Source organism: Aythya marila, assembly GCF_965140915.1.
Source record: "Aythya marila genome assembly, chromosome: 2".
NCBI classification, from domain to species: Eukaryota; Metazoa; Chordata; class Aves; order Anseriformes; family Anatidae; genus Aythya; species Aythya marila.
The window spans coordinates 24,002,341-24,023,280 of record NC_139043.1 but is presented as its reverse complement, the minus strand read 5'-3'; the positions used below and the strand labels follow the sequence as shown (position 1 = coordinate 24,023,280).

The following is a 20,940-nucleotide window of genomic DNA, read 5'->3' as shown; positions in this document are numbered from 1 at the left end:
ACCAGTTCTCATATTAATAGGTAACAGGAATAGAGACCAGAATTTAATTTAGGACAAGCATTTTATATAGGATAAATTGTTTGAAATGATGGAATTTTGCAGCAGGGATTTTAGGCAAAATTTTATTGATTGACCTCTCTGTTAAGAGTTCTATACATTTTTGCAATACTTTGAGCACAAACAACTTAGTAAATGCCCCTTTCCAGTGCACTAAAAAGCAGATGGTAAGCAAGAGGTATATTGAGATCACAGTGGGGAGATGCAGTGGATATACCATCGGCTTGCTTCTCAAAATACAGATTCATGCTGTGCAGGCAGCAGTCACAGACCACATCACTTTAACTGAAGTAATCTGCTTTAATTCTTTGCTGGAAGGGCAATTAAACACAGTGGGATGAGAGGATACAAACCATACTAACACATAATTATCACAAAAAGCACAGTTTTTTTCCTTTAAGGGCAATGTGCAGAGTTCCCAGGGCAAGTATGGAAGGCCTTCATACTGCTTTGCAAGGGGCTCCAGTTAGGAGTGTCTCTTCTCTGCTGTCCCTGGATTCTCAGGGCTCACATCAACATTTAGTTGTCACAGATCAAGTGAGATAACATTGCTATAAATTCAGGCACGTCAATTCTAGTCATGCTTAAGAAGGAAGAAGGTCAATGTCAGGAGGAAGATTCATGGGTTGATACAGACAGAATTTCTTCAGTTCCATCACAAATGGAAATGATATGATAATTCAAAAGGAATCTATTGCTCTAACATTTGTTCTCTGCAAACTACTTACAAATACAGTAATGTTTTTGCAGTTTCCCCCTACAGAGTATGTAGAGATAAAGAGTTAAGCCATAGCATTTATGTTGTATACAAATTTATGTTATGATGAGCTTTCTTTCAACAATAATGTGAAACCTTGAAAATGAGTCAAGAAAATATAAAGCAAGGCAAAGAGATTATGACTGCAACACTACCCACTCCTTGCTTCCCAGTCAAATTGCAACACTTTTCAACTTCAGTAGGATTATTATTATTTTTTTAAGTCAATGTTAATAAAAGAGATGACATGTTCACAGCATTAGTCAAACAGAGTAAATGTTTGATTTGCAGAGTAAAACTTGCATCTTTTTGTAGTGCCATTAGCAAGTTACTCAGTCTATTTCTCCAAAATTTTACTGTAAAAGTAGCAGAAATCCCTTTAGTGATCTGAATTTCAACCAATGTATGCAATAAGAAGCCATTTGTAATTTTATACAACAAAGTAACTAGCGAGAAATTAACCTGAAAGAACATAGAAAATGAAGCTCATCTTGTGCACATCTGAAGTTCAATAAGTGAACTCAAAGAGATCTACCTCTTGATGCAACTGTCAGTCAAAAAACAAATGGCTGTGTGGCTATTTCTCCAACACACAAAAAAGCCTAGTCTAAGAGAACACTGCTTCACTTTCCTCAGTCATACAACCCTGTTCACTCTGCTGCTTCTCCACACTCCAGGGAATCAATTTAATCTGACTACGAAAAGAGAAATCCATCATCCGTTAAGAGGAATTAGCCCACTTCACTTCACGTTCCTGGGATACTACCACAGATGCTCAGATAGACAGAAGAAAACACTTTATAGGAAGACAGGGGCTTGGTACTGCTGATTCTGCTCCATGTTCTAAAAAAAAGCCAAGCTTCCCCTGAAAGCAAGTTACCGTCCACATTACTTTAAGAAAGGAATGGCTGATTTTATGTATTTGTAGGCAGGTATGTATCTATTCATTTTTTCAAGTGGTGAGCTAGGATCATGGAGTTTTTATTCTATCATTATGATCAGCAGGGAGAATCATTTAAAAGACTGAAGGATTCTCCATTAAAGAAATCACATGCAGATATTTAGGAAAAAAAAAAAAATTGTCAGGATTTCAGCAAACAACCCTATAAAACCAGGCTCAGTTAAAAATGACTTTGAGCTATATGCTATTTCTGGAAACTTCTGCTCAACTGAAGAGATTCAAAGAGGGCTTTATAGAAGTTGTATTTCCAATGGATCATAGATTCAAATTTAAGATAAGCATCAAAATTAGGGAAAGCCTTTAGTCTTTACTATTATAGTCTTTACTATTAACCTCTGAAAGAAGACATAGTTACAGAGTCAGAATGCTTGGGGTTGGAAGGAACCTCTGGAAGTCACCTGGTCCAACCCTCCCTGGCTCAAGCAGGACCACCTCGAGCAGGATGCCCAGGACCATATGCAGGTGGCTTCTGAAGATCTCCAAAGAGGGAGACCAGACAACCTCTCTGGGTAACCTGTGCTAGTGCACCATCACTCACACAATAAAGAAATGTTTCCTGATATTCAGTCAAAAACCCTTTTGTTTCAGTGCCCATTGCCTCTTGACCTTTCACTGGGCATGACCAAAAAGAGCCTGGCTCAGTCCTTTTTGCATCCTCCCTTCAGGTATTTCTATACATTGATAAGATTCCCGCCAGCCTTCTCGTTTCCAGGCTCAGCAGTCCCAGAGCTTTCAGCCTTTCCTCACAGGAAAGGTGTTCCAGTCCCTTCATCATCTTTGTGGTCCTTCTCCAGACTCTCCCCACTAATTCCGTACCTCTCTTCTACCAGGTAGCCAATATGAGGCTAAGAAATATTTGGGGATGAATAGAGGGGAAGGGTCACCTCCTTCGACCTGCTGGCAACACTCCTCCTAATACAGCCTGGAATACCATTAGTTGAACACATTGACTTCCTCAGATACAACTTTTTGAGTCATTTATTCAAGTTTTAGTCTTGAAACTGATACCATACAGCTGAAATCCCACACATTAATTATTTCAGAATTTTGCTATAAAATAGCTCACTGAAGGACACATTAAGTCCTTTCAGAACAACACGCTGTACTTTCAGAACACTCATGAGAATATTCAAAGCAGCACAAAAAAAAAAGAGACAATATGAGGCTAAACCCAGATGACCTACAGCACTGAAACACTTTGCCAATTCCCATCAGAAATGTAGCAAAAAAGAAATGGGTGACAGAAAATTCTGAAATTTTGATAAAGTAATTGTTTCGAGTGATATATCATCATGGGGATTAGAGATAAGCAGTTTAAAAAGCTAAAGGAAAGGTAAAATGAATGAATACAACTCCTATATGCAGTGCTATAAACCTCTTAAAGCTCTTCCTGATTTTGCAGTCATTATATATAAACATCACCATCCACGGAGATGCCTAACACCCAAACCTGGACTCATCTCTGATTCTTCCCTCTCTCCTAATCTCTACCTTCTCTTATTATATGTTATTTATATTTAAATATCATTCTGGATTTGGATTCTGAAAGCTGAATGCATGCAAATAATATACTACTTTTTCAACTACTTGGACTTAGAAATTACAGTTGCAGTGCATTTACAGCCCATCTATTTGTTGAAAAAATACCTTGCTTAAGCAGTGATAATGGAACAAAAACAAATAGAAGAAATTATCTGAGAGCAACTGTGAAAAATAAAAATAAAATAAAATAAAAAATCCCAGACTCCTCCATGTTAAAATTCTGTGTAAAATCTGAAATTAAATTGAATTTGCTCTGGAATTTAGTATGCAATAGTATCTTTGTAGTACTCGGATAGTATCCTTTCCTTTTTATTTTTTTTTCAGCTAGTTGATGTCTTCTTCATTTAGACTTTGGTAATGAAAACTGTCATTTACCAAGAACCATTTTATGCAAAATAGCGATGATCAGTAACACAAGCCGGATCTGGGAGACATTCTCAGTGACTTGCCTAAGCACGTCAAATACAAAAACATGGCACGTTAATGAGAAAGCCAGCAGTCATTTCTATAATGTGTAAAAAGTAGATTTTGAAATTGAACAGGTTTTCCTTTTGTTTCTCTCCCTGATCCAGCTTGTTACAATGTAAACAGAAGGTTTTATTCCAGAGATTCAAGAAGCCCACGAACTGAAAGACAATTTTTGTTTAATGGAATAAACTTGAATTAGGAGGTGTACACACTGCTCAGAAGATATACTCACCAACCTACAAACACAAATTTACTCTTATCATGGATCATTATGAAACATTCTCAAGCAGATGAATGTAGAAGTGAAATATAAACTAAAAGAGCAAGTGGGTTTGGAAAACTCGAAATTATAGCATAGTACTCTCTAGTAAGCTGTAATAAAAACATGGAACAGCTCATAATGGAAAACAGGATTCACTCACAATAAGTGAAATAAGTCTTTACTATTAACAAATATTAAGATAACTAAAAGTGCCTAAGCAGTTAGGTGAAAAATAAAGTCTATATTACAAACAGCTAAACACTTACATAACATAACATAAATAAGACAAAAAAGACAAAAACAACAAACTGCACTCTTCCAGATGCAATTTGGCCAGTTTGCTCTCAAAACACTCAAAATAGTGTTGCAAGATACTATTATAAAGCAAACTTTGATATTTATCTACAGCTTTCAGTGTGTTAATAAGCAAATACCTGCATACAGCACTTCATGTTGTCACAAAATGCCTTTAGCAGAAATTGTACCATTAAACTCTTCAAAATGGTATTGTCCTTCACCTTGAAGATGTTTTATTCTTACAGCTAAGAAACATTACCTCCAGTTCTATTACCTTGGTGCTTATGCATCTCATGAAATTTATTAAAAAGAAAACCAAACCCCACAACTTTTAACATGTACCTGGTGATAAATACTAAGCACAATAATTTTTAGAACAAATCATCATTCAAAACAACTCTACCTGGTCTTAAATCCTCCAGCTTCCGCTACAGTTAAGGACACACCACCCAAATATTTTGGCAAAATGACAAAGCCAAGCACTAGACTTGGTTAGATTAAACTAGACTAGAGTTAGGGATTCTTAAAAATTTTGACAAAAATGCACTTTTTGTGCATATAACTACATGCTTCTCCAAATAAACAATATTTCTGTGTTCTGTGGCATGCCATGAGGGCTTTTTTAGTGGTCAAAAACAGTCCACGCCAGAACTAAAACAGCCCTCTTTTGACCTGTTTTGCCCATGTTATTTCCCACTGAACTGACAGCTAAGGGAACATCGTTATGCGTATCAAAGTCTTAGCCTGTATATCTACAGCAGGTGCTAGAAAACATTCCTCTATCTATTTCTGTATCATTTTAGACAAAGCTATAAACAGTCAGAGCCAATCTGCCAGAAAAGCACCAGCAAAATTAGGATCTGCTGAAACAGCAGGAGCCAAAGTTGGCCCATCCATTTGCCCCTCTGTCCATTTGTTTTCCCCATAACTACATCACAGCAGTGATGCTCTCTCTTCTTTAGGAACACCATAAAGGGCAGAAATTCCTCATCTTCTTATGGGGACAGAAGAACATTGGCCAACAACTCCTTTTGAAATAGCAGATAGGCCCTGTACTGTTTTTCAACTCTTAAGGAATTACCTTTTGCTGCTTTGAAGTAATTGAACTGTTTCTTTACTTCAAGAAACCAAAGCCTCATCTGGAGGTGCTGAGTCTGTGTGGTGCTATGTAATATGAGAATTATTCAATTCTTGAAGGAAAAAAAAAGCCAACCAAAAAAAAAAAAAAATTAAGCAGGTGAAGGAACATGACCTTAAGAAGAGATCAACATATTTATTGCAAATGCATTCTTATCCACACTCTAATTACACAAGCTTTTTCAAAACAAATTTTAAAGACTTTGCAAAAGATGTTAAGAAGCAGCAGAATAAAGTTATGTATAATTATTATAATTCCCACCACTTATTTAGAGCTTGCTATTTATAATGGGCAATGCAGAATACCCAGTAATATCAATTTATTATTCAACTACCATTAAAATCATTGAAGTATTTCTTACAGATCTGCAGTTAGCTCCATTAAAACAAATGAAGTATTTCTAACGAATCTATGTTTTGTAACACATGCACAAATCACCACTGAATGAGATAGCTTCAGGGAAGTACTTTGCTTTACTTTTAACTTTTGGTCAATTCTACTGATTGACGAGACATCTAGTAACCCTGTTTCCTTAGTTCAATCTTACTGAAAGTCAAGGCATATCAGGTAACTATCACCAGAAATAGGTGTTATGATTTTACAAAAGGATTTTAGTGATAAGGCACAAGATGAAATCTATACAGTTTTCTCTGATTATGTAGACCCCAATAAAAAGTTTATTTATTATGTCTGGAATTTATAGTGAGGTATAACTGAACCATTAGCAACACAAAATAACTGCATTTTCTTGAAGAATGCTGCCAGTGAAATACAATGCATGTACTAACATGGCAGAAGTGTAAATACTTCTTTTACATGTAGAATTTGGAATGTGCTTTAGGAACAGCTGTTACTATGTTTATCAATCTCAAAGCTACTGAGAGATGACAACATCCCTTATTCTGATTTACTACAAATATTCAATGGAAAAAAAAATTCAGTACCTACAACTTGATGATACTGGAAAATATTAACACCTTAATATATTAACCTCATGAAGTTCAACAAAGCCAAATGCAAGGTTTTTCACCTAGGGAAGAATATAACCCCATGCACCAGTACAAGCTGGGGGCTGACCTGCCGGAAGGCAGCCCTACAAAGAAGGACCTGGGAGTCCTGGTGGATAACGGGTTGACCACGAGCCAGCAGTTTGCCTTTGTGGCCACGAAGGCCAACAGTATCTTGGGCTGCATCAGGAAGAGGGGGCTAGAGCACCTGTCGTACAAGGACAGGCTGAGGGAACTGGGCCTGTTTAGCTTGGAGAAGAGAAGACTGAGAGGGGATCTTATTGATGTGTACAAATATCTGAAGGGAGGGTGTCAAGAGGATGGGGACAGACTCTTTTCAGTGGTGCCCAGCAGGACAGGAGACAATGAGCACAAACTGAAACACAGGAAGTTCTGGCTGAATATGAGGGGGTACTTTACTGTGAGGGTGACAGAGCACTAGAACAGGTTGCCCAGAGAGGCCGTGCAGTCTACTTCTCTGGAGATATTCAAAACTCGCCTGGATGCATTTCTGTGCCACGTGCTCTAGGTGATCCTGTTTGGCAGGGGGGTTGGACGAAATGATCTCCAGAGGTCCCTTCCAACCTCAAGTATTCTGTGATTCTATATATTTCCTTGTTTTAGTAGATATACTGTCATGATACTCTGCTAAGAATGAAAAGTTGCCTCATCCATCATTCACTAGACAAACTTTTAAATAAAGATATTGCATATACCCAATATCCCTCTCAAAACTGTTTTTTATCGAAAATTTGATTATGAAAACTTGATTAAATATATGAACTTCTTTACAGCATAAGACAAACTGCTTGACAGAAGATAATGCTCAACTGAAGCAACAGCTAATGAAGTGTATTTTATGTATTTTACCAAGTTATTTTATACAATATAAAAGTACTTAGCACATTAGGGATAAAAAAATGTCGTAACAAAACATTAAATTGGCAGAAAATATATATTTTTCACATATAGAGTAGATTCCTTTGAGCTGGAGTGGTTGCAAGATGTGTCTGAACATTATTTCCCAAAGGCTACTCTTGTAAATAAACTGAATTTACATTAGTCCAAAATTCCATTCATTCACTTCATGGTACTTTATTCAAGCTTTTCATAAGGATGAACAAAAGACCAACAAACTCATTTCTTATATTCAGCATTACTCTTAGGACTTTAAAAAAATCTACTTGACAGTGTATTGTGCTCTTATCTATAGAAACTAAGTATCTTACATTTAATTTCATAAAGGTATTGAAAAAGTAATAGAACAATAAAGTACAAAGAAAACATCAGATTAACAAGATTGAATCTCATCTTGTTCTGAAGTAATGGTACCTCTGCAATATGGTTTCAATCTCTTTCACTCGAGAACACAAAAATCAGTAGCACTGCGCATTCATTCACAAGGTGCAGTAACATCACTTAGTAGTTTCTGCTTACTTTCATTTACAGAAAGAAAGAAAAGAAGGAAAAGAAAGACAAAGAGAGAGAGAGAGAGAGAGAGAGAGAGAGAGAAGAAACCAGCACTTACTTGCTTTTCCCTTTGTATACCGTAGCATAGGAACCTTCCCCTAGTTTTTCCAGCTTTTCATATGAGTCTGCTTTTCCAAACTTGGGGCTTGTAGGCTGAAAAAAAAAAAAAAAAAAAAAAAGAAGAGAGAGACCTTTCAGAATGTATTGCACCCACAACATTAATTGCTTTGATTCAGCCTTCAGAGATCAAAGGCCATAATGAAAACTCATAGACCTGCACGTTATTAACAGCCAACAATAAAAGAAAAAAATTAATAGCAAAGCTAATAAAATGACTGAATAGGCTACTCAAGCAAACATCATTCAACACCCCAGATGGTGGTTTTCAATATCAACTATATACTTACATCACTGGAATTATCAAAAGGATTTTGTTCTTAATCAAAGGGAGATTTCTGTTTCATTTTTCACATATATCACTTTGTACAGGGAAAAGGATCATTAGCAGCTAAACCTGCTCATCTTTGTTAAGAGATCTAAGCAACAGTTTCAATCTGCCCTACAAAATCAGATTACACAAGCTTCTTAAGTAAAATATATATATTTTAATCTACAGCCCACCCAAAAACATTGTATAAGTAGTCAGTGCCTTCTGCACGTCTACCACTGTTCAGAGTCATTAAAATACTACAAGATAGCACATTTAAAGGAAGTATCTTGCTTCTGAATTATGTTTACTGTCTTCAGCTTGTGGATACAAACACACCATGTTTTTAATGACATGTATATGCAGCACAGTGGAATAAAATCCTGTAGCCTCAACATCTGCAGACTAAATGCAGGGTTGAAAATGGAAGCAAGCTGAACACAGCGCCTTGCTGAGGGCCAGACAGCTCAGCCCACCTCTGTGCCAGGCTGCTGCCTGCCCTGCTGCTATGCATGTCTCACAAAGAACACCATACAAGCCGCAAAAATAGAAATTCATCTGACATGAAAATTATTAATTTGGAAAGCTGATATTAAAAATTGAGAAAGAGAAGATGTATTATGAGGAATTACATTGCATAAAATCATTTTTCCTGATTTTTATTCTATGAAATAAATGTTGCTCCAAATGATGCAATATATTATCTGCTTTTTATAATTTCAACATTCATGAATGAAGTCCTGGTCTACAATTACACAGACTAGAATGATACACATTTTTAGTAATAAACGATATATAAATATATATATATTTTTTTAATGTATGTCAATACTACTGCCTACTCTGGCCGGCTCAATGCCATGACCACTGCACTGGGGAGCCTGTCCCAGTGCCTGACCACCCTCTGGGTGCAGAACCTTTTTCTAACCCCCTGTCTGTCCCAGCTGCATGCCATTCCCTCAGGTCCTGTTTCTGTCCCCAGGGAGCAGAGCTCAGCGCCTGCCCCTCCGCTCCCCTCGTGAGGGAGCTGCAGGCCACCATGAGGCCTCCACTCAGCCTGCTCTGCTCTGGGCTGAACAAACCCAGGGACCTCAGCCTCTCCTCATACGTCTTGCCCTCCAGACCCTTCATTATCTTCATTGCCCTCGTTTGGATGCTCTCTAATAGTTTTATGTCCTTCTTACATTGTGGCACCCAAAACTGCACACAGTACTTGAGGTTCCACACCAGTGTAGAGCAGAAATGAAAAGGTTAGTTGAAAGTTTTAATCCTGAGCACTTTAAATTCAGTTAAAGGGCCATTTTTGCTGTGAATTAATCCTCACTTTTACAAAAAGAAGTAATCTGAAGTAGTTTAGGATAAGCATTTTTGTACGCAACATATCATGAAGTTCCTGGAAAATATCTGAGTTAAGCAGACATTTTGAAGTATATCCTGCTTTCCCAGGTGTCCACATTTTCCAGTTGTCTGGAAGAAAAGTGCTTTTTACTCTCCCCATAGACCAGAAAGACACTGTAAAAAAAATGAACTGCAACCGCCACCGGTATCACCTACAGATATTTTAGACTGCAGCACTCAGACATTCTGTACACAAACCAACCAAAAGAATACAGGGCAGAAATTCTGGAGAATCAGCACTGATGCTCACTTCAGATTCAGGGACTAACTCAGTATCACTCTGTTTGAAATACTGCAAATGAAAGCAGCCAAGCAAATTGAGCATGTTTAGGGTTGAATTCAACTGGGAGACTCTAAGCCATGCCCTGCACTGCACACAGTACAGACTCACATTTGGGATCTTACGCCTGATTTACAAGTACTCAGGTTTCAGTTTTCTGGAAGGAGACAAGCATGCAGTGCATGTTTGCAGTGCAGAACACAGCTGTGATTAAATTCTTTTAAAACCATGGTCAAAAGTTTAAAATCATCTGAGCCTAAAAATTGCTCCAATAAACAGACAAGAACATCCCAGGTAGGATGACTTGGGACCTATAATCTGCCAATTAACCATGAACCAGAAAATACAAATATTCTTTTTACTCAACTAAATTTACAAAATTTGTTCTAAGCCATAATTTTGGCACTTTGGCATATACGTGCGTTTTCTGGGACTAAGATCCCAGCCTTCTATTGAATGATATCAGGCTATACACATGTATGTTTGCAAAATTGTGCCTTTTCATCTCCTTCCAATACACAGAACAATCTATTACTTCGTTATCCAAGTCCTAAACATGAATAGACTGATGAAAATATGCCATATGGGAACTCTCTGATCTTCCTTTTGCATTATTGGGACCACTTCATTACAGATAAGGGAGTAATATGCTCATCTCCCAATCTGCACTTAAAAAGACATTCTGCCTGGTTAGAAATGCAAGTGGATTTTGTTGTTGTTGTTATTATTTTTACCATAGTGGTGTTACAGATGTCACTAACAGAGGTGACTAAAACATTTATTCAAGTAACTTTCTCGTTTAAGTGTCTAATTATGGACTAATGCAGCATCATGAAACTACAGAAGTATCAAGATGTTTAAATGTATCCCATATAATGAGGAGGGATAGCAAAGTATTTTCCATATTGCAAGCAGCAGTGAGCAAACAGACAGTGAGTAGCTTTGTTCAGGGTGGCAATGCTGCTGCAGTTAATGGTGAATAGCTCAGTGCTGGTTTCCTCCTTTAGTGAGGAAGGAAAAGGACACGGCTTATACATATGTTTCACATCCACTCTTATTTTCACACTGTGATTTACTTTAATTTTATACCACTGGAAACCATAATATAAAAGGTCACAACAACTTGTAATGCCTTAAGATCTTGATAGGAAACAGGATGCCTTTAATCCATTACCACACAGTAAATCATCAGCAGTAATTATTCCTACAACCTCAGGCTCATATCCCCATATTCCAGCTGCCAGAGGCACTGACCTAAGGTCATGCCTTTTGACTCATTCTCCTCCTGGGAGCGGATGCATCCGCACCAAGAACAAGCTAAATGATAAAAGCTTGCATTTAGCAGGACTGGGAGGAAGAGCTCACTCCTTATTGCCCCAAAAAGGTGCTGGTTTTGGCCAGTTTGTCTTTGTGGCCACCCCATGCAGCGTCACAGAGTATGCAGTGTCACAGCAGCAAGACTGATCTGCCATGCTCCCCTTGCCCTCATGGGCAGCCTGAATCCATCCTCTGGTGCCCATTCAACAAAGAGCAAACCAGAAAAAAAGGAAAGGAAAAAACAAACAAACAAACAAACAAAAACAAAAAAAAAAAAAACCTGCTAGTAGTTACTATTCATCCTATATGCACTAAAACAATGTGGCTGATCTCACCTCTCTAGGTGACAGCTCCTCAGCAGTGGAGCTCATCCCTTTGTTCCAGCTGGATCACTGAATGGGACTGCTCACAGGTCTACACTCTCATGCTATTAAATCTCCCTTTGAGAAAATGGCCATTATTCTTCCTTGAATATGCAATTTTAAAAGATGCACAGTTCTTGAAGGTATTTTTTGTAGGGAAGCACTTCAGAGGATTATTTAAAAAAAATAAAAAAATAATAATAATCAGCAGACCATTGCAGTTGCTTAGCTGCTCTGAATTGTACTATATTCCCATACTTAATTCTACAATCAAAAATCTCCATATACTACCACAGTGATTCAGGACAATACTTTGAGGGACCAAAAGACTTTTTGATTTTTATTTACTTTTTTTTTTTTTTTTTTTTAATGAAGCCTCACATTGATTCAAACTTACAATTGCTTGCATTTGCTTAGCTCAGACATTTCTTACCTCTATTTCTGGATTATAACACCAGGTTAGACTCACATAAAACAAAGATATGAAGCTTCCCAAAACTTAAATGTTGAGTTTAAAGGGATCTAAATAATGGTCTACAGAATGGATCTAAATAATCTGAAATTCTGTGACTACTAAAAATGATCACAATTGCCACCTATTAAATTATTGCACCCTGTTTCATATGGTTATTTTCCAGATTCACAGCCGTGAACTTTATTAATCAGATTTCTCCATATTTAGCTTTCTCAACCATTTTTGTTTTAAAAAAAACACTTTGTTACAGCAAGATAATGGTACCTTTTTTGTGGTAATATTACAATCCAACATTTAGAATTCACTTCTAAATATCATCTTTTGTTTGTTCTGAATATTTTATTCCTTCCAATAAAATATATTGGAATACATGTTCACAGAGATCTATCTGTGCTTGTTGAGTCACAAGAGCCCCATATTCTGCCCAGGATATGGTTGACTGAAATACGCATAGCAAGCAAGACATATCCAGAGCACAACACATTTACAATGCTTGCATAAGCCACTGACATTTCTCACAAGCAGCAGATTCTCAAGAAGTCTTCCTACATTTTAGAAAACTGCTGCAGTCTTCCACTTTAACCCAGACAAGATTTCTCAACAGAAAATAGTATTAATTTTAGCTGAGTGCACATATTTTGATAAATGTTTGTTCAAAGCTACTTTTTGAAGCTCAACTATTAGAACACTTCAGCCACTATTTGCTTTTATTCTTTTTTTTTCCTCATTATTATTATTTCCTTTTTCTTACTCCTCATCAGTAATTTTTAACCCTCCAAAACACCAGCAGAACACGGCTGTTCTAACAGTGCTGTTTTTCAGTTTGTTGAAGCTTTCAAAACTTTTCTATGACTTTTTTGTGTGTGATTTTATTGTGAGGTAGAAGCGAAAGAGAGATTTTCTCCCTACAGCTACAGATTTGTATATACTGCACATCAGTGAGACTGCCTAGGCATAAATCTGCCCATTGCTCAGCATCATGACTAGGAAGAAAGGGAGGGAGAGAAAGAGGAAGGGAGGGAGAGAGGGAGACAACAACAACAAACTTTGAAAGCTGAAAAAAGAAAGAGATACAGGTAAATCTGACCAAGATTCAACATGGTCAACTTTAATGGGCAAAGGTTAAATAGGAGACAAACAATCAGTGAGAGACTGGGACTGCTGGAGAGTCACTGGAAAGTGAATCTTCATGCTTGGGAGAAATCTTCTATAGAATCCAAATGGGAAAGATAGGCAACATATTGAGACAGAAGGGAGTAAAGGCTCTCAAGCCTTTGAAGAACTACAAATAGTCCCAAGTCATTGTAGAAGCCAGCACAGACTTCAGTGGATAACATCACCTGCAAGGAGGACCGGAGCACAAAATGGTGCACTTCTTTCCCTTCTAGAACTAGACTGAGTTTTACTTGTTTGCTTTTATGCTTTACCTTTTCTGAAAATAGTTGCTGTTCACATAGTTTTCTTATTAGTAGCCCACATTTTTCCCAGCACAAGATTAGGCTAACAACACTACTGAGCACTGGGAGTAGGTATATTTTGTAGGACAGCTTTCAGCAACCAAGATTAGATTTTTTTTTTCTCTGGCTAAGGAAATATAGACTGTAGTAACAAAGATAGAAAGAGTATGCCAAAATGTTGAATACAGAAATAGAAGAAGCTATTTCAAAGTGACGTTAGTGTATTAAAAATAACAGAGAAAAAAGATGTGAGAGGAAGGAGTCTGTTCTGACCAGGTCATTTCAAGTAAGCATTTCATTGATACAGACAATAGGAAGGTAACAGAGCTATCCCAAGATCTTACAGAGACCTCACACTATATGTGAATACCTGTCTTCAGATTTTTTCAAAATCTATATAGTAAAGAGAACTTTAATGGAAAATTACATTGAAAATCACCTGACTATTCTTATACAAGCTGTGTGGGTTATGTTCTCATGCATTTTTCATAACTGCAAAACAGCTTGTGAATGTCACACTTAACCATCACACTCCTAAGCTTAAGTTTTAAATATCTTTTTTTTTTTTTTTTTTTTTTTTTTTTTAAACTGTGGGATATTAAACTTCAATATAAAGCCATCCTCAAGGGAAAAATATTATGTTCACAGTACCCTTGTAAATTATTAAAAACCAAAACTAAAGATCTGTTTTGTTCTATGACTGAAAAGAAATATATTCATTGCTAGAATAACTTGAAAGTGAAAGGTAGGCTAAGAGTCACAAAAGATTAAATTGCAAAACCTGTAGACTTTTTTTTAAACCAATCTACATTTGTCTTCTTTTTCACAATGGTAAAAGCATTTTACAAAACCATACACAAATTTCACAGTAATGAGTGCCCTTAAGGTTTGATCCAATATGCAATTGGACAGGTCCAATGCAATCCCACTCTTTTACTTCATTTTAAACTTTGCAAAAGGTGGACTGTTGTCTAGGGTTGTGTTCAAGGGATACAGAGATGTTCAAGAATCCAACCTGAGCATTAACCTGAGCTCTCCCACTACCAGATTCCATCATCTTGCCATCTTTCCATCCCTTTATCATGCAGCCATAAATGAGCAATCTGAGCCACAGCTACCACAGAGCTCTGTGAAAGGGCTTGGTGCTGTTTGTAAAGGTGTTTACTTGTTCTGCAGGCTATCAAATCACAGTCGCTGGACCAACTGCTACATTTTATCTGCCTTAACAGTTAAAGACTATCCCCCAGGTTAAGATTCTTGAAGCTTCCCTCTAGCCACAAAAGAAAAGTCAGCTCTTTACACAGAGCTCTGAACATATCTTACCTTAATAAAAGAAGTATTATCCAAGAAGTATGCACCTACCCTTGTAACTAGTGGGTTCCTAAAAATGGAAAAGGTTCCGTACACCTCAACAGGTGTTTAGGCAGACAGAAAAGATGCTTCCCGCTTACACAAAACTCTGACTCTAGTTTCTCTTTGAAGTGAGATATTTTATGTAATCAATGTGCAATGAGTTAATAGGATCAGTTCATGATTTTGCTTCTATTTGCTTTCTATTTGGAGGAAAGTTACTTTTAACAGACCAAAAATTAACAGAAGTTAGAAAAACAGGAGAGGCTGCTCTCCCCAGAAGAGTGCACTAGGGCATTGCATATTCAATTATAACTTTTTTTTTTTACATTTATGTTTGTTGGTAAAAAGAATAATTAGTATTTCACTGCACTTAGTTTTTCTACTGCTGAAAGGTAGCACATATAACTTAGCACAATATTTGAATTCATTGCCATGGATCTGAAGTCATTCAGAGAACAAACTGATGTGTACCAGCACGAACCTAAATCTTGACTAGACGGTTAGCTCATAAAAGCTGCAATATTCTATTTACACACTGTGCAAAAGTATTATTCTAGTATATAAAATATGTATACTGAATACAATAGAACTTCACCTTGAAATAGAGAACAATAAATATGGCTACATGCCCAAACAGCACGGGTCTCAAAAAGGATTTTCAGAGAATTGGTCAAATCATCTTCCAGACCAAGTGTTATTTTGGGAAGAGGGGCATAAGTTTGTTCTTTTGAATTGTGGCTTCTTTTTTTTTCCCTTTCTTTGTCCAGTTTATTTCATGACTTTACTATTTCTTTTAGTCTTTCTTCTAACAGGGAGCAGAGAAAAACAAGTTTCTTCCCTTGGTAAGCAAAAGACTCAACAAAAGATTTTTGGAAAGATATATATATATGTGTGTGTGTATTTTTACATATATGCACATGTATGTATGTTTATTATTGTGATGCAATGGGTCAGAGCAAGGACATGTCCAGCCAAGTTTAAATAATGAGAATGTAAATATCGGGGGAAAGACTTTAAATGTAAAAATTCAGTTAGTCTTATAAGAAGAAAAAATAATGTGCTAGCTTCTCAGTGCATGCTATTGCACTAATTAACAACAGAGTTTCTACAGGGTTGCAAAGAGGTGTGACAGTAACTGTAGAAAATTACTTCGTGTTCAAGAGCAAATGATTTATTTTCCAAGTGACAATCCGTGGGCAGGAACACTGAGTTCCAGCTTTCATAAACTTCTGTGTTTCATCTTTCCCATCACAAGGTACAGAGCATTCAGAAGGTACAGAAAACATAAAATGGATCAAATGCCACCTGCTGAGTACTGTTTGGTGATCTTCACCAAACACTGATGCTAATAACTGCCAGGGAGCTGATAAAGCTTCTGAAACTAAGCAAGAAAGAGCATGGCACCCCAGGGCATTATAAATAAGGTATTTCTTTTTAAAAAAATGTTGTTTTTGCGACAAATTAGGGACTTTCATCTGAGTAGAAAGTGGGTGACAGTTATACAGGTTGATACAGAGCCTGCAATCCTCAGCCATGTACCTTTTGCAAGACATCAGTTCACCTGATGGCTACAGAGGACTTAAAACTATGAAAGGGAAGAGACTAAAAAGAACTCTTTTTCTAATACAGAGCCTCTAGTAATCAAGCATAGAAAGTAAAAATTGAAGGTAGCATACATCTGTCAGAGTATATAAAAAAAAAAAAAAGAAAAAAACAGAGACAAAACTGCAACACAACTACACAACCGTAGCCAGTACAACTCATATGGTTGTATGCTCAAGCATATTTACAGAAACTGAAATGCGGTTCAGAATGGCATCATCTGCACGGCAGAAGAATTTCCAGGGAAGCAACTTATTAAATTATAAGGGAGAATGTGGAGCAGCCCTCTGACACAAAAGAAAAAGAAGGAATAATCAGACGAGGAAGTGGCAAGGGCATCTGCAACACAGCATGGAGAGTAGAAAAAAAAAAAAAATGAATAAATAAAAAACCCTCAGTCAATTCAACTGTAACTGAAAATCAGAGAACGACAAATTCCTGCAACTAACCACACAGACGTATGCTCAATGAAATGTGCATCAGAACATCTTGTGCTTGAGGCGATGTAGTCAGGCTCAGGGGAAGGGAACGGCTTGATCACATCTCTGCCCAGGACGGTTGAATTTCGGGTCTGCCAGTCAGGACCAGGTGTGACCTGCAATCAGGGGAGCAGTAGCACTGCCTTTTGCTGTGAAGTTCTATTCTTCCTTCTTCATTGACAAGAATACCCTCATTATTCCACAAATTATTCCTTGCCAGGTGCTCTTCCGAGTACTCTTTGTGAGGAAGAGTTAAAAAATGACTAACAATGCCTAGAAGCAGAAGAAGGGAGTTCACTGAGCAGAGCTATAAAAACCAGGGAGAATTACAGGAAGTTAAGAAATCAGAATTGTATTTCAGGAAATGCCTATGCATCTACTTTCCAACATGAGGCATCCCCAGCCCATGTGACTCAGCCCATGAGAAGATTGGTGAGAGCGTGTGTTTAGCTAGGGATCTAACCAGCAGCACAGTAGGAGGGCAAGCATTAACATCATTAACAGGAGAAAATCCTGGGATTGCAGGACACTGCCTGGGCACAATGCAGTACCAGCTCTCTGGAAAAGAACACGATGCCAATAACACTTTCAAAATAAATCTGCTTCCAAATTCTGGAAGCAAAGCAAAGAAAAACCTTCACTTTTAATAGAAAATTATGTAAAGCATTAACAGAAACTAGTAACAATTTCTGTAAAGAACAAGGCAAAAACAGCTAAGATGTAGAGCAAGTTAACACTAAAAAAATTTCAGGAACTTTCAGGAAAAAAATAATCACTTAAATTGACAGTTGTGCTGCCAAATATTAATCAGGCATCACTCACAAATAAACAAGGAGCAAACTGTAAACGTATGAGTTCCTCATCTTCCAAAAAGTTCTAATTTAAAAGGTGTTGGTAATAAATAAATAGCTGGGGTCTGACCAATGGGTAGGCTGCTGAATATACAGTGCTTGTAGTGCCTACACCACCCAACCACCCCCAAAACAAGCTGAGAAAAAAAGAAAAAAAAAAAAAGAAAAAGCTCCGTCCTTCCTTAATGACTACAGTAGTTTTATGAAAAATCTCCTTGTTATGGATTGATCTGGAACATGCAGGAGACATCTTTGGCAGCAGCTATATAACACTATACAATGATGGAAAAGCAAATTTCTTTTTGCTACAGATGGCTCCGTTTTAAAACGTAACCTTTTCTCCAAAGGACAGTCCCCTTGAGACATGACATCTTATCCATTAAATTCACATGGGTTAAACAAAGCTCATCTGCAGAAAATGTATCTCTGTCGCTTCTCCTTAGAAGTCTGACAGAATTCAGTCAAACTTCTCTACAGAGGACAGGTGGTGCCCAGAAGATAGAGCAAAACAAACCAATAACAAAAACAACAACAACAAAAAAAAAAGGTAAGAAAGAAAAGAGGGAAAAAGGGCAATCAACCTTTAAAATTGTTTCATGCCAACTAAGATTTGAAGCATTTCACACGCTCTGCTTAGATCTGTAGTCTTCACCTCAAAGGTCACATTATTATGGATTTTTTTTTTTTCCAAAGCATAACAGAAATAGTATTTCAATAATTTTGAAGGTCTTTTGGGGGAAATCTGTCTGGGCATTATTCATGAAAGACATGACATTTTATTTATCTGGTTTCATTCAAAGTACTTGAGGATGAAACAACAATGATGATGTATCACCAACACCTTCTAAGTTGTTTTCTCTCTCTCACAGAGACAGTTTCTGACGGGGAAATAAATGCTAGTTTTACTACTTGATTTTAAAAGAGAGTTTTGAAATGTAAACAAAATCTGTCAAATCTGATTTGTTTCTCGAGTTTCTCTGAAACATAAATCTAAAATTCAAAAAAAAAAAAAAAAAAAATCAGGTGGTTTCCTAAACTTCATGGGAAAGAATTCTTCCTCACAAATAAGCAATCTTCCACAAAATTTCCAACATAGACATTTTAGCAGCTGTAAAGCCATAGCAGGATCAGGAGAGAAAAATGCTTAGAAATCCCTTAAGATATATTAGCTGGTATCCGAGAGGAATCTCAAAATGTATTATCTTTAAAGTTTCATTTTCTTTTTATGTATTATATTTTAAATGAAACAGTACAAGTATACATGGGAAACATTTTTAATGGCAGCCACAAGTTTCTTGTTTTGTTTCTAAGCAATCTTTTTCCTCTTAAGCAAGAAACCATTTATTCAGTGTTATTAAATCCTCCATTTTGCCATGCAGACATCAACATTATGAACTTACAGAGCTAGGGCTGGAATGCCGTCTGACTTTAGGTGATTCTTTCCCTGCAGATGAAGTTTTGAAGTTAATGCAAGCATTGTTCTCCGAATGAACCCTCTTCACTTGGTTGGTTGGTTTCTCAAATGGATCAAAACTACTTTGTGTCCTCTGGACCCTGACTTTCTTGTCCTCAGGAATTGTATCCAGAGGTTTGATCACTGAATCCATTCCCTGGCAGTTCCGTGTAGACATCTTTGTGACACATATCTGAAAGGAAAAAACAGTATTCATTGATTTTAACAGGATTTAAGTCTTATCGATCCATGTATCAGCCATCAAAAAAGGCACTGGAACACAAAGACATTTACTTTCTATTCAAATATTAAAATCACACATGCATTTTACATAGGGGACACACACTAACAGTCATAAAAATAAAAACTGTATGTTTTTACTCTGTACTAAAAAGAAGAGAAAAAAAAAACAGAAGAACATATGCCAAATTCATTTGCGTGTTTTCTCATACAGTTTGATCCTAGCAACAATGCCATTTCACTTTTTCCTCCAATCTAGCTACTGATATCTGCGAGCAGTATTGATTTCCATTTGTTTAAAATTGGATGAGCCTAAACTTAAATAAATGATGGTAGTTTGGGTGTGCACTTTGGTGCTGGCCTGCCAGAGAGCCAATACCAGTATTTTTAAATAATGCTTGTACAGTGTTATTATTATTATTATCACCATATGTCTCAGAAAATGAAATCAGTAAATCAATTCCCAGGCACTGAAATGTGAGACCACAGCTTAATAGTGCACTAAAGCTCAGAGGTTCAATCCTTCCTTACGGTGAAGTACGATGCTGCCAAGCCCTGAAGTCTGCAATTTGCTTCCTGAGCTACCCAGATAGGTTACTTCTCATGCAAAAGAACTCAGTGAGCAGCACAGTGAGCTCAGATACTCCAGTTACATAGTTTTATGCATATTATGTATTTTTCACATTGCAATTTATTGTTTCATAAAATCACACAAGTTTTGGGGTGTGGTTGGGGGTATTTGAGGTTTCAGCTTCTGCATACTGCACAAGAGATTCCACTTTTATGTAAGTAAGAATAGAAACACATTTAGCTCTCAGGCTATGGGGAAAAACTATGAGAGGTGTTGCAGACAGACCCTAGATGCTCCTTGAAACTTAAGGTAAATCAAAAGAATCTCCAATGTATTTTTTCCAAGATAGCTGCAAGTATTTAAGGGTATAAAATGGTAATTTGCTATCAACTCTACTGTTCTCATACATACACTTAAACAAGCGTAATGTTCCATTTAAGCACCTACAATTTGAGCATTGTGGAAAAGTTGCTGCCATAAAATGGGCAACATGAAGAAAAAAATAAATTTAAAATCTAATTAGGAGTTTTCCTCCATCACCCAAATGTCTGCAACACAGACTTCAAAAAATTATTCTTTGCCTCTTCCACTGAGGAATTCTGTGTCGTGAAATCCAACTTATTCCAATTGTTTACAGAAGTACCATGTGGCTATACCTTGAGTTTTTAGCATTTCATGGGTTCGATGATCAGCCATAACAGCAGATCAAAGATTTT

At 37.0% G+C, this 20,940-nt stretch overlaps 1 protein-coding gene across 6 annotated transcripts in view; it reads right to left on the bottom strand.

Moving 5' to 3' along the window:
* CDK14 (cyclin dependent kinase 14) overlaps positions 1-20,940 on the bottom strand; it is a 329,577-nt gene that overhangs the window by 227,212 nt on the left and 81,425 nt on the right. For all 6 annotated transcript variants that reach the window (XR_014317025.1, XM_082754727.1, XM_082754726.1 and 3 more), the window contains 2 exons: positions 19,361-19,606; positions 8,018-8,112 (listed from right to left, as the gene is read on the bottom strand). Coding sequence is in view for 5 of the 6 variants with exons in the window: in XM_082754727.1 (XP_082610853.1) it covers positions 8,018-8,112; positions 19,361-19,606 (341 nt within the window). In the remaining variant the exon portion in view is untranslated. The remainder of the gene's footprint in view (positions 1-8,017; positions 8,113-19,360; positions 19,607-20,940) is intronic.